The 12,699-nt window shown below is 53.4% G+C and overlaps 1 protein-coding gene across 1 annotated transcript in view; it reads right to left on the bottom strand.

Annotated features, from left to right (window-relative positions):
* NFIC (nuclear factor I/C (CCAAT-binding transcription factor)) overlaps positions 1-12,699 on the bottom strand; it is a 65,834-nt gene that overhangs the window by 10,567 nt on the left and 42,568 nt on the right. Inside the window, exons 7-10 of the mRNA XM_010828440.1 lie at positions 10,893-10,964; positions 6,662-6,736; positions 5,601-5,724; positions 4,833-4,957 (exon numbers count right to left, since the gene is read on the bottom strand). Coding sequence (XP_010826742.1) covers positions 4,833-4,957; positions 5,601-5,724; positions 6,662-6,736; positions 10,893-10,964 — 396 coding nt within the window. The remainder of the gene's footprint in view (positions 1-4,832; positions 4,958-5,600; positions 5,725-6,661; positions 6,737-10,892; positions 10,965-12,699) is intronic.

The following is a 12,699-nucleotide window of genomic DNA, read 5'->3' as shown; positions in this document are numbered from 1 at the left end:
CGGGTCTGGGCTTTCCCAGGGATAGGAAGAGTTGGCAGGACCCAGGGCAGGGTGTGTGTGTGTCCCTGCAGCCATGGAGGGGGTGTGTGTGCACACACGCATGTTTGCATGCACAGTGGGCACCTGGCTGGGGCATGGCTGTGGCAAGAATGAGGTTAGGGCTGTGAGACGCTCACTTAGGATCTCCTAGAACAGCCTGTCCCTGCATGGAAATAGCCCAGCCCAGACCCACCCCCAGCCGCACCTCTGCAAGGCCTTTCTAGAGCTTCTAGGGCTTGAGGGAGCCAGGGCATGGGGTGGGGGCAAGGAGGCACCCGCATTGCAAGAAAGAGTCACCCTCATGTTCCGCACACCCCATCTGATGCTCCTGCATCTGAACATCTCTAGCTCGTCCAACAAACACACCGGGAACAGCCCCACATGTGCAACCGTGGCAGTCAACACGGTGCCTGGCCTGGGTGAGGACCCTAGGCGCCCCATCAAAGTAAGCATCTCTCCACTTAGCAGGTGTGCCCTTGACCCCTCCATCCTGATGCAACCAGCCAGCTTTCTGTTCAATACACATACGTATATGTCCTCTTTGAGCATCCCTATGCCGCCGGTGGAAGATACACACCTAACTGGAGACAGGTGCCAGTAGGTGCCCCGCTCCCCTCAGCATCTTTCCACATGCTTGTCACACATGCCTGTCTGTCCCCCATTTAAGCACACACTCTTCATCTAACGGGTAGGCCTGTACCTCCCCCATCTGAGACCCACAAACTAGCCCATACCCCTGCAGCCCACCGTGGTGGAGCCTTCTAGTCTCCAGGGCCCACAACACAGCATGGGCAGAGGGTGTGCAGAGTGGATAGGTGGGCAGGTGGAGCACAGTTCTGGTAGGAACCACCACCACTCAGTGGGCACTTACTATGTGGGATGCTCTCCCCAGCACTGCTGATCTCAGCCAGTCACCCTCTGTAGAACCATCCTGGGCTCTGTGGGGTGTGGAGCAGCCTCCTTGGTCCCACCCACTCAAAGCCAGGAGCACTTCCAGTCATGATGACCAGACATGTCCCAGAGATCACCCAGTGTCCCTTGGGGGCACAGATGACCTGGGTGAGGACCCTCTGTGAGACCCTGGGGAGCCACAAAGTGGTGGAGCTGGGACTCAAACCCAATCCATAACCACAGGCAATGCTCTGCCACCCCCCACTGCCCCCCTCCGCTGCAAAGTTAAAAAAGGGATGAGGTAAGCCAACCTCCCATTCCCACAATGGAATAACTGCCTGTGAAGGGCCTATATCCCCTGGCGAAGGGCCACAGAAGCAGCGAGAGCAGAGCACTCTGGGATCCCCTCTTTGCCAGGCTTGGCTGAGTAAGCAGGGAAGGCCTTGGGGAGGAGGTGGCCACGTGAATAGGCACTCTTGGCATTCCTGGCCTGGGCATGGAATGTGCAAAGGCCTGGAAGCTGGTATAGAGGGCCTGAGAGATGTGGCTGCAGGGGTCTTGCCTGGGTGGAGAGGGGGGTCTTGCCTAGGCAGGGGGTCTTGCCTGGACTGGGCGGGGTGGTCTTGTCCTGGAGGGGCTGGATCCCCCTGCCACCCGCTGCAATAGGCCTTTGCTCTTTTAAGGCCCTGGAGTGTGGAGGCTGGGGTTGGGGAGTTAGATGAGCGCTGCCTGCTGCCCATGGAGGCCACAGCGGAGGAAGGGAGAGACTGCTCTAATCAGCTTAACCCCCTTAATGAACAGCTAATTGGGGGCTGTCTAGACAGGAAGCTGGAGGAAGTCAGGAGGAGGAGAAAGAGGAGGAGGCATTGTAAGAAGGGAAGGAGAGGAAGGGGGAGGAGGAGGAGGGAGGAAAAGACAGAATCCATCTCGCCAATAGACTGTGAGCACCAGGAAAGCAGGGACAGGCACACACTAGAGATTTGTGTGTTTGTGTTTGTGTGTGATGCCCACTGAGATGCCCACAGAAGGAAGCGAGTTTGTCATTATCTGAGGCAACCAATGGGAGCTCCAGGGGGACTGACCCCCTCTGGCATCCCCTTCTGGCTCTGTGATTCCCTATCACACACCAGAAGCTGCTACAGGCTTCCTTCTTGTCCTCCCCTGTCACGGCCATGTCATTCTCAGGGCAGGAAGGTCAGATCCAGCCCTAGGGACTCTCTCCAGTACTCCCTTCCTTTTAAAATGCTGTTTTTCTTTTTTGAGCATCCTGTATTGAAAGCTGGGCTCTTTATTTCCAGCCTTTCTCTTTTTTTAATCAATAGACTGAAGGCTATAATTTTTCCTCTCAGGACTGCTATGGCTACCCCAGCACAGGCTGTCTTTCAGCTCTAAATAGTATACACTTTATATGTAGACAATCTCTTCAATTACAGAGTTAATGAGAAGTGCTTTTGAGTTTCCAATCAGGAAATGACAGGGCAGAAGTTCACTGTCTCCCAATATCTACTTTATCCTTCTTTCTTAGTAACAGAACCATTAATTTGAGATGGCACACGACTGCCCCAAGTAAAACTACATTTCCCGGCATCCATCACACAGCCAACTATGGCCTTAGGACTAACTCAGGGGCTCAAAGACAAGCAGAAGAGCTAAGTGAGTCTTCTGAGAATTATGTTTAAAGGGGGAGGACATGCCCATACTTGACCTTTCTTTCCTGATGGCTGGATATGATACATGATGGTTGGAGCTCCAGCAGTTACTCTGGACCACAATGTAGGAATAAAAACCATATTCAGTGCTGCATAATGCAGGAGACTAAAAGCCTCACATCACACTTGCCCAGGGCTGCTGATGGCTGGACATCTATTTGAGAGAAATGTACTTCCTTTTGAGTTTTCTATAATCTGCAATCAGACCTAAAGCTTATTGAATGCAGGTCTTTATAGAGACAAACTTGAGAGAGAGAGGGAACTCAAAGCGACAGAACCATAGAGACACTCTGATTCATAAATTAGAGCCTAATAGAGGTCCCCCCAGCATTTGGTACTGCTCTGGGAGCACACAGTGAGGAAGAGGGAGGACCCCTGGGACCTCAGATGTCACAACCAGCTGTGTTACAGACTGATTCAAAGAGATGGAATTTTATAAGGACGTGAACACCGAGAAACCCTCCTGTTTCCTGGTCACTTATCACATGCCAGATGGTTGCTTTATTCACATTCCACCATGTCCTCTTTCCAACTCTCCAAAAGAATGATCGTTCTCATCTTCCCACTTTGGAGATGAGGCAACTGGGGCTCAGAGAAGTTAAGTCACCTGTCCAAGGGTACACAGCCTACACAGTGAGCAAAAGGCAGGGCTGGGATTTGTACCCTTGTTTCTCTGATGCCTGAACCTGCCTTTTTTCTTCCTTCCTTCCTTCTTTTCTTTTTACTGAAGAATAGTTTATTTATGATGATTCAGGTATACAATAAAATGATTCAATTTCATATATATATATATATCAGATTCTTTTCCATTTTAGTGAATCTGCCCTTTTAATTGTAATCTTAGGTTACTTATCAAGGATCCTATAGGTATGGCACTTTGTATAGACAGATCTCTATAAGACATCAGGCTCTATGCAAGTAGGAAAGAGGGAAACAGGAAGAGGAGGGAAGAAAATAAATTGTAAAGGTATACTGGGTACTTATTATGTGTCAGGCATGTTTTAGGAACATTAGATGTCATAAATTTACTTAATCCCCACAACAACCCTATGGAGTGGGTAATGTAGGCATTAACACCCCCATTTTACAGATGAAGAAACTGAGGCACAGACAGGTGGGGGCACCAGGAAGCTGCTAAGGGTTGGGGGACTCGAGTCCACCATTCATAACCACTAGGCTATATGATGGGGTGAACCCTTGATAAGGGAAAAGACATCGAGTAAAGCCAAGCTTCTAAAACTGGGGGACAAGAGAATCTGAGGAATGCCAGGGACGTCCTCTCCACAGGCCACTCTGCAAACCACTTCCTTTATGGCTAGCGCTAGCTCACTAGAGAGCGGAATCTTAAGGTGAAAGAAACTGCCTCTCTTTTTTTCCCCCTGGCTGCGCCCCGCGGTTTGTGGGATCCAACCAGGGCCCTCTGCAGTGAAAGCGCCAAGTTCTAACCACTGAATCGCTAGGGAATTCCCATAAAGGGATTCTTTAGACGACAACGACGGTGGAGATGGAAACGCCAAAGAAGGGAAGCCTTTGGAGAATGCCCTTGGGGAGACGGTTAGTAAACAAAGAATCCGGAGGAGCCAGCGCTCGACAGAAAAGAGCCTCTATGAAACAGCTGACCCTACAAAACAGGGGCCTCATGAGAGACACATTCTAGAGAGGACCCTAGGAAGACAAAGGAGCAACAAGAAAACCTGCCAGGAAAAGGATGCTATAAGAGAAGAGGGGCTCCTATGTAACTGGAATCACCCATACCAAGCTCCCGTGGAGATGCGAATCTTGGTTGAGGGGAAGGAACTCCAGAAAGGACCCCCGTGAGTAGGCAACCTATATATCAGGACCCTCTAGCGGCGACCCTGTATTGGAGGGTCTATGGGGAACCCCAAGAAGAAGCACCCTGCTGATCGAATCTATACTGAGTCAATTCTGTAAAGCAAGAAACTCACAGAGATAGCCTGTTTACAGGCAGAGGGCAAGAAAGCCGGCCAGAGTGGAACCAAAGAGCTCCGGGAATGCAAACCCGGAGTTTACGTCCAGCCGAACGCAACCCGCGCGACTACAATCCCCAGGAGGCCCCATGGCTCCAGGCCGACTCCCGACTCTCTGGCGCCCGCGCAGTGCCTGTCGGAATACGTAGTCCCAGCCGCGGTAACCCCGACCGGAAAGCCAGCCAGCTCCCGCCACCAGGCCCACCTCCTTCCATGTCCTCCGTCCAGTTGCGGCTGCTACTCGTGGGAGAACTGGGCGAGGTGTAGTAATCGCCGCCGGGGCTCGTGTCCACGTCTTCCTCCATCGAGCCGGATTTGTGCCGCTTGCTCCTAAAGGGCGAAGGAGGAAGCCAGCAGGGCGGTTACCACGGAGACGCAGGGGGCCCAGCGGACGTCGTTACTTCCGGCCCTTGGGGTGGGGCGGGGCGAGGAGGGTGCTATCGCGAGACTGCATGCGAGCCGCGGACTTGCCCCTGGCCCTCAGACAACACCTGTTACAATCTGCCCGTTACTTGGATGGGACACCTGGGACCAGAGACAGGGAGGGACTCGGCTGAGGTCCAAGCTAGAAAATTAGCAGAGTGGAGACTAAAGCCCAGAAGACCTGGCTCATCTCTTGAGCTGCTGTAATCCCCAGAACAACCTGGTAGGATCATGATCCCGTTTTACACATGAGGAAACCGAGGCAAACATAATGTGTGACTGGCTCACAATCACATAGCATATCTCAGCAAGAATCACTGGCTGTGTTCTCATCTCAAGGGCTGGGCCTGTAGGGCTCTAGGCTGCAGGAGTCTAGTGTGGGGTGTCAGGACTGGGGAAAAGAGTCACTTGGGTCCTGGATTTTTAAGGATAAATAAAGAGTTTTCCAGGTGGAATGTGGAAACAGGGAAACGAATGAACCAGCTGGGGCTGGATGGAGGTGGGTGGGTGGGATTATGGAATGCCCAGAGGTGGGGCCCGGGGGACATACCCGCTGGAGGATGTGCTGGGTAGCGTTCTTCTCATGCCGGTGCTGGCTGGATTTAGGTCATATGCCAGGTGTCCCTGCAGCTCCCCCAGGGAGAAGTTGGGTCCTGTTCCAGTCACCACAGGTGCTGCAGAAGGCCACAGAGAGGAGGGTGAGGGAGGGGACAAGGTCCAAGGCTGTGATTTGCCCTGGAGGGGTGGGGAGAGCCCTTTGGGGGCTGGCACTAGTTTGGCTGAAACTGCCCTAAATTCTATGTATCAGAAGAACAAGGCCATTGAGAGAGGCCAAGGTCACACTGTGAGGCAGAGACATAGCCTGAGCCAGAGGCCAAGCTTCCCAGCATTCTGAGGCCAGGCTCTGCTGATCTGGATGGGGAGGGAGATGGTTAGGGTTAAGGTAGGGTGCTGTGCTGTGCTTAGTCACTCAGTTGTGTCTGACTCTTTGCAACCCCATGGACTATAGCCCATGAGGCTCCTCTGTCCGTGGGATTCTCCAGGCCAGAATACTGGAGTGAGTTGCTGTTTCCTTTTCCAGGGGATGTTCCCAACCCAGGGATTGAACCCAGGTCTCCCACATTGCAGGTGGACTCTTTACCATCTGAGCCACCAGGGCTCCCTGAGGTGTGGATTTGAAATGGAGGTATCTGGGGGGTGGGTCCCGAAGCAGGTCCATAGGTAAGGCAAAAGGACAAGAGGCAAAGCGGATTGGGAAACCCTCTGGGGTCTCCTCCTTATGGAGTGAGGGAGGCCCCCAGGGGGGATGTTGGGGCGGAAGTTCGTTTGGCCCCTCCACCCAGCATCTAGAGTCCTTCCTGGGGAAGCGCATGTCAGCCTGACCTTGGACTCTGGAAAGGGCCTGGATACTGCCCTTCCTAGGAACCTTAGTTTAGTGATAGGGGTGGCTGGAGAGGACGAGGGGGAGTGGGGCAGGGATATGGGTTCCTTCTTCCTCCCTCCCTGAGTCCCTTTCCCCCTGGGAGCCCCCATCCCAAAGCTACGTCTTCTTCCTGACAGCTGCTCCCCTTCCCTGGCAAGTCCCAGAAGAGGGTGGGTGGGGACACTTACTCCGGGACACTTGGATGAGCTCAGTGACACTGAACACACCGGAGGTGACGAAGCTCTCCTGGAAGTCGGTGGTGTCTGGAAAAGAGACAGAGGACGGGGCTCAGCAGGCGTCTGGTTGAACCGTGTCTGTTACCTGACTTTGACACCTCTGGGCTGCCCAGACTCTGGGGTGCCTGACCAGGCACCCCCGTCTCCCCCATTCTCCTTGACCGCAGGGAGAGGATGGCTGTTTCAACCCCTCCAGGCTGAGGAGGAGTCCTCTGCCCTAACGCAGCTGGAGCAGATCTTCTTTCCTGAGTCTCTGCTCCATCCTTCTCAGCGCAGCTGCAGCCAGCCTCCTGTCCTCCAGCCTCCCAGCCTTCCTCCAGGGTCTTTGTGGCATGGTAGGCTGCACACATGAGTGGAGGCCAGACCTGGGTTCACATCCCAGCTAGGGTTCCCACTTTGGTGTGTGATTCTGGACAAGTCACTTTACCTCTTTGGTCTCAAAAGTGGGGACCATACACCCCATCAGCTTGGGTGATTGTGAGATATGAATGCTACAACCCAAGAGGGACCAGCTCGGTCCTTTTGCCTCACTTATCGCCCCATGCAACACTGGCAGTCTTTCTGCTGCCAGGCTGAGAGCTCTGTGGCATTCCCAGTTCCTGGACCAGAACCTAGAAGACAGCAGGGGCTCAGAACCATGGGCTGAATGGAGGGTCCACAGGCAGCAGTTAAAATCTCCAGTGTGCCTAGACCCACTCCTGCCTAATTTAAAGGCAGTTTCACTGTTGCAGGGGCTGTCTGGACACTTGGACAGCCTCCTCTCCAGGAGGGGGTGGTTTAGACCCATTTCATGGATTTGGAAACTGAGGCTGGCCCCAAGAGGGCAGGAGCCCTGACCCACATGGAGAGCTGGGAGGGAACAGGCCTGTCCTGCCCAGAGACCCTCACAGGCAGGACCCACTCTCTCAGCAAGTGTTTCCCAGGCACTTCCTGTGTCTGCCTCCGAGCTGGACACTGGGGAAACCATGGGGAACAAGACTAACAGGGGCCACTGCTCTCCAGGACTCACAGTCTGGAGTGGGCAAAGGAAGCCACATAAGAGCAGGAAGTCAAAAACCCTTCTACATGAATGTTCACAGCAGCATGATTTACAGTAGCTGAAATTAGAGAACACCCAAATGTCCATCAGTGATAATGGATAGACAGAATGTGGTCCCTCCACACATGGGAGCATCACTCAGCCATGAAAAGGAGACAAGCCCTGACACTTGCCACCACATGGACGGACCCTGAGAGGACCCTGAGAACACGATGCTCAGTAAAAGAAGCAGACACAGAAGGACACACAAGGTGTGATTCCACTGATGGGAGAAGATCCAGAACAGGCCGATCCACAGACACTGAGAGTGGATGAGTGGTCACCTAAGGAAGGGGAGTAGCTAATGGAGGTGGGGTTGCTTTGGGAGTAATGAAAATGTTCTGGAACTAGACAGGTAATGTGTGCACAGTTTGGTGAATGTACTTAATACCACCGAACAGTGCATTTTAATATGGTTAAAATGATACATTTTATGTGTGTTGTACCACAATTTAAAAAAACTTTTAAAGATCATTAAGTCAAACATGAGCTGTGTCAGGGGGTAGCGAGGCAGGCAAGGTGGGGGAGCCTGATGGGGAAGAGACCTATTTTGCACAAAGGGCTCAGAGAAGGCTTCCCTGGGAGGGTAACATTCAACCAAGACATCAGGGTAGGGGTGGAAAAGAGAAATGTGAGTTTAAATTTGAGAAGTGCCCAGACAGCCCCTGGCACAGTGAAACTGCCTTGTGAGAAGTTGGCTGCCTTGATTAGGATGATCTTAAACTCAATGTTTTGCCACCTGCCTGTGGGCTACAATGTTCCCGGCAGTGGAGATGGCTTATGTAAAGGCCCTAGGGTTGGAACATAGGGCTTTTTTTTTTTGGATGCACCACACAGCGTGTGGGGATTCCCTGGTAGCTCAGCTGGTAAATAATCCACCTGCAATGCAGGAAATCCGGTTCAATTCCTGGGTTGGGAAGATCTGCTGGAGAAGTGATAGGCTACCCACTCCAGTATTCTTGGGCTTCCCTAGTGGCTCAGCTGGTAAAGAATCGTCCTGCAATGCGGGAGACCTAGGTTTTATCCCTGGGTTGGAAAGATGCCCTGGAGGAGAGACTGGATACCCATTCCAGTATTCTGGCCTGTATAGTTCATGAGGTCGTAAACAGTTGGACATGACTGAGTGACTTTCACTTTCACACAGCATACGGAAAATATCTGACCAGGAATCGAACCCGCGTGCCCTGCAGTGGGAGCGTGGAACACTGGACCATCAGGGAAGTCCAAGTCCTTGGGGTGGGGATACACTTGGTGAATTGGAGGCTGACAGGGCTGGAGTTGAAGGAGCCGGGAGAGCGGTCAGAGTAGAGGTGGCAGCTCTCGGTTTCGAGGCGGTGGTGGGAGCAGTTCTTATCCAGGCCTCTAGGGGGCAGCACTAGCCGCAGGGAGCGCAGAGCCTTGGCGGGCTCCCCCGCTGTCCATCACTTAAGCCCCCTCCTTGCTTGCGAGCTTTGTGTCCACCATTTATTGAGCAATTACTGCCTGCCCAGGCCCATGATGGAAGGCTAGGACCACAACATTCCCGAGGAGGACAGGGCGGTGGCTCCCAGCGTCCAGGGGAAGTGGCCATGGCCATTTCCTGCTGACCCAGCTGGCCAGCTGCTGTCAGCACGCCCCTCCCCCCTCCCCCCACAGGGGTTTCCTGTTTGTGCAGCGCTCGCCCAGCTCCATCTCCAGGGGACTCCCTGGCGGGCGGGGAGGAAGTGACTTCCTCCACCAGACGCTGGAGCTCCCCGTGGGACCCGGCCAAACGCCGCAGCCCCCGCCGCCTGCCTCGAACATCTGGCTTGGAAGGAGGCACGTGGGGATCACAGGAGGCCAAGGAGGACTCAGGTCACAGATGGCCAGTGAGATGTGGCCCCGGGGCCTGTGAACCTCCTGGAACCATCCAGCCTCCCTGTGCATGCCTGTGACGGATGTTCCATGGGGGATGCCCTCATCCACCGGGTGTTTCTTCCCCTCTCCCTTTTCATCTCCCCTCTGTCCTGTCTCCTGGTGTACTATCTCTCTAGCTTCCCTTTTCCTCTCTGCTTTATCCCTCCTCTCCTTTTTTTTTTTTTTCTTTCTATCAATGTTTTTTGAGCATGTGCTGTGTACTGTGTCCTATTCTAGGTACTGAGGACAGGGCAGTGATCAAGACAAACACCTCTGCCCTTTAGGAGGGGATGTTCCACCAGGTGAGATAAGCAAACACATATGCAATCACTAAGCAGCTAAGCAAATACATACGCAATCACTAACTTCCTCTAAAGGAACTAAAACAGAGGGCTGGGATTGAGAGTGGCCAGGCGGCTTGAGCTAAGGAGCTCAGAGAAGATCTCTCTGAGAGGGAGGCATTTGAGCTAAGACTTGGGTGATCTGAGAGAGACAGAGCAGTTACCTGTCCAGACAGAGGGTACAGCCTGTGCAAAGGGCCTGGGACAGGCTGGTGCCTCGCATATTGGAGGAGAAGTGAGGAGGCCCCCTGTGGCTGGACCAGAGTGACAAGGGGCAGAGAAGGAGGAGGTGGGAGAGGGAGGGCATGGGGCAGGTTGTACAGGGCCTCCTAGTCTGCAGGAAGGACTTGAGCTTTTACCCTGAGGGCTGTGGGTGGGGGAGGGGCAACACATGACTCAAGTGCTCACAGGAGCCCTCTGACCACTTCAGGGAAGACAACACTGTGACAGACAGGAGCCAGGGGATAGAGTAGAAGCAGGGCCTCTGCAGCTTCCAGAACCTTTCTGTCCTTCAGGTGTCTGCTCCCAGCCCTGAAGCAGGCAAATTCTCCTGCTTCCTATCCCCCCACCCCAACATGGAACTGACTTGTCCTACTTATTCATTGAACATCCTGTGAGACTGTTGGGGGAGCACCTCTGAGTCCAGATGCTGGAGTTCAGGGTCATGAGTTCCAACCCCAGCTCCCTGGATGCCCCTGGAAGGTTCATATGCCTCTTTGGGCCTCAGTCTCCTCCTCTGCAAAATAGAACAACAGCAGCACCTATTCCAGGAATGACTCAGGTACTCACACAGGACCACACAGAACCCACAAAGGGTGTTCCCAAAATTACTCCTAAATAAAAGATGGGAATGCAACCATGCCCTCCACCCCGCCACCTCCAGACTCACCCAGTGTGATGGGCTTGCTGTCCTCCTGGTCGGAGCCCATCCCTGCCCGGGGACTGCCACTCTGCTCTGCATCTGCAAAGAGAGGGAGGGGGAATTGGTGACGTTGCCACAGGGGTCCCCATCCCGAAGGAAGGAGGCGTCAGCCCAGCACTAACTGGGACCAGCACCATGGAGACAATGGTCTGGAGCATGGTGTTCCCTGGCTGCTGCCACAGAGGGTCATGGATGTCTTTCGTCACTGGGGTCACAGGTGAGAACCCAAGTGCAGGAGCTGGCTCAGTCATAGGAAGTGCTCTCTGAGCCTCAGTTTCCTCTTCTGTCAAGTAAGGATAACTCATTTAATCCTGCCTCCACTGTATGAGGTGGGAACCCTCATGCCCATTTTACAGATAGGAAAACTGAGGGCCAGACAGGTGAGTCCTTGACCCCTCAGGCCCACTCCCATCTTCCTCTGCCTTCAGAGTCCCAGGAGCCCAGCCCATGGTCTTAGGTTGCTATTCAGGGTCCCCAGAGAGGGGGCTGAGGGGCACATTTCCGCAGCTGTGATGTCCCCCTCCCCTGCCCAACTTGGGGGCTCCCTCCCACTCCGGCGCCTGCCCCCCCATCTTATCTAAAAATAATCAGGCTCCTTGGCAGCCGGGTGAAGCAGACAGACGCTGAGCTCAGCGTTATTGGCTCCGGAGAACTAGATGGAGGGCGAGTCACGCCAGCCCCCTCTGCAGTCCCCACCCCCACCCTCCACCCTGGGTTGGGGGCAGGGGAGCACTTGACCAAGCCCAGATGGACAGAACCCCTAGAGCCCTATTCATTTATGTCTCAGGTCAAGGACAAAGGTGGCTGGAAGCACCATCAAATGACGGAGAAAGAATCAGGCCCCTGCCACCTGCCATACTCCAAGCCCAGGGCTGTTCTCTGTGTGACCTCAGGCAAGTTGCTTACCTGCCCTGAGCCTCAGAGTTTTCTCTTTCAAATGTGTGAAAGCATTTCACAGGCCCGACTGGGTTGGCAGGAGGTGGCAAGGGGATATTAACAGTATATATTAAGCACTTAGGGCATATTGAGCTCTATATACATGGTAACATCTATCCCATTATTATTATTGTTATTTTTAAGTCCCTAAGATGACTGTAGATATGGTGCTTCGTTGTTCTCATTTCATACCTTCCCTTAAACCATTAAGAGCTACTTCTCTGGCATTATTAGTGTACCCATTTTATAGACAAGGAAATAGATGGTTAGAATGACAAAAAAGTGCCTGCACTATGCCCCTTGTTTTTTTTTTTTTTTTTTTACGGTAGTGTATCATTTTATTTTACTTACTTTTTAATCCCCCCCCGCCACCCGCCAACCAGGGGAGCAACTTGTGGGGATCTTAGTTCCCTGGTCAGGGATCAAACCCATGGTCCTGGCAATGGAAGCACAGAATCCTAACTACTAGCCCACCAGGGAAGCCTCCCCTTGTTAATTTAATTCATACTCTGCACATGTATCCAGACGTGCAGCGCGACCAACATAAACTGCTTGGCATCTGCAGTTCGGTGCCTGAGTTCCCATCCCAGCTCTGGGAGCATCCGAGGCCACATGGTCCTGGGGAGGTCACTTCCCCTCCTGGGGCCTCAGTTCACCCAGGGTTGCTGGGGATAATAGTAATGATGACACTGCTCACAAGAGTTACTGAGCCTGCGCCATCTGCCTGGCGTGGAACCTGCAGCTTTGTACACACTGTGTGCTGAGCACCTGCTGGCAGCCAAGACCGTGGATGCTGTAAAAAGCCCAGGAGTGCCCCACCACCACCCCGCCTCCACGT

The sequence above is a fragment of the Bison bison genome, unplaced genomic scaffold (assembly GCF_000754665.1).
Source record: "Bison bison bison isolate TAMUID 2011002044 unplaced genomic scaffold, Bison_UMD1.0 scf7180017864492, whole genome shotgun sequence".
NCBI lineage: Eukaryota > Metazoa > Chordata > Mammalia > Artiodactyla > Bovidae > Bison > Bison bison.
This window is presented reverse-complemented; position numbering and strand designations above follow the sequence as displayed.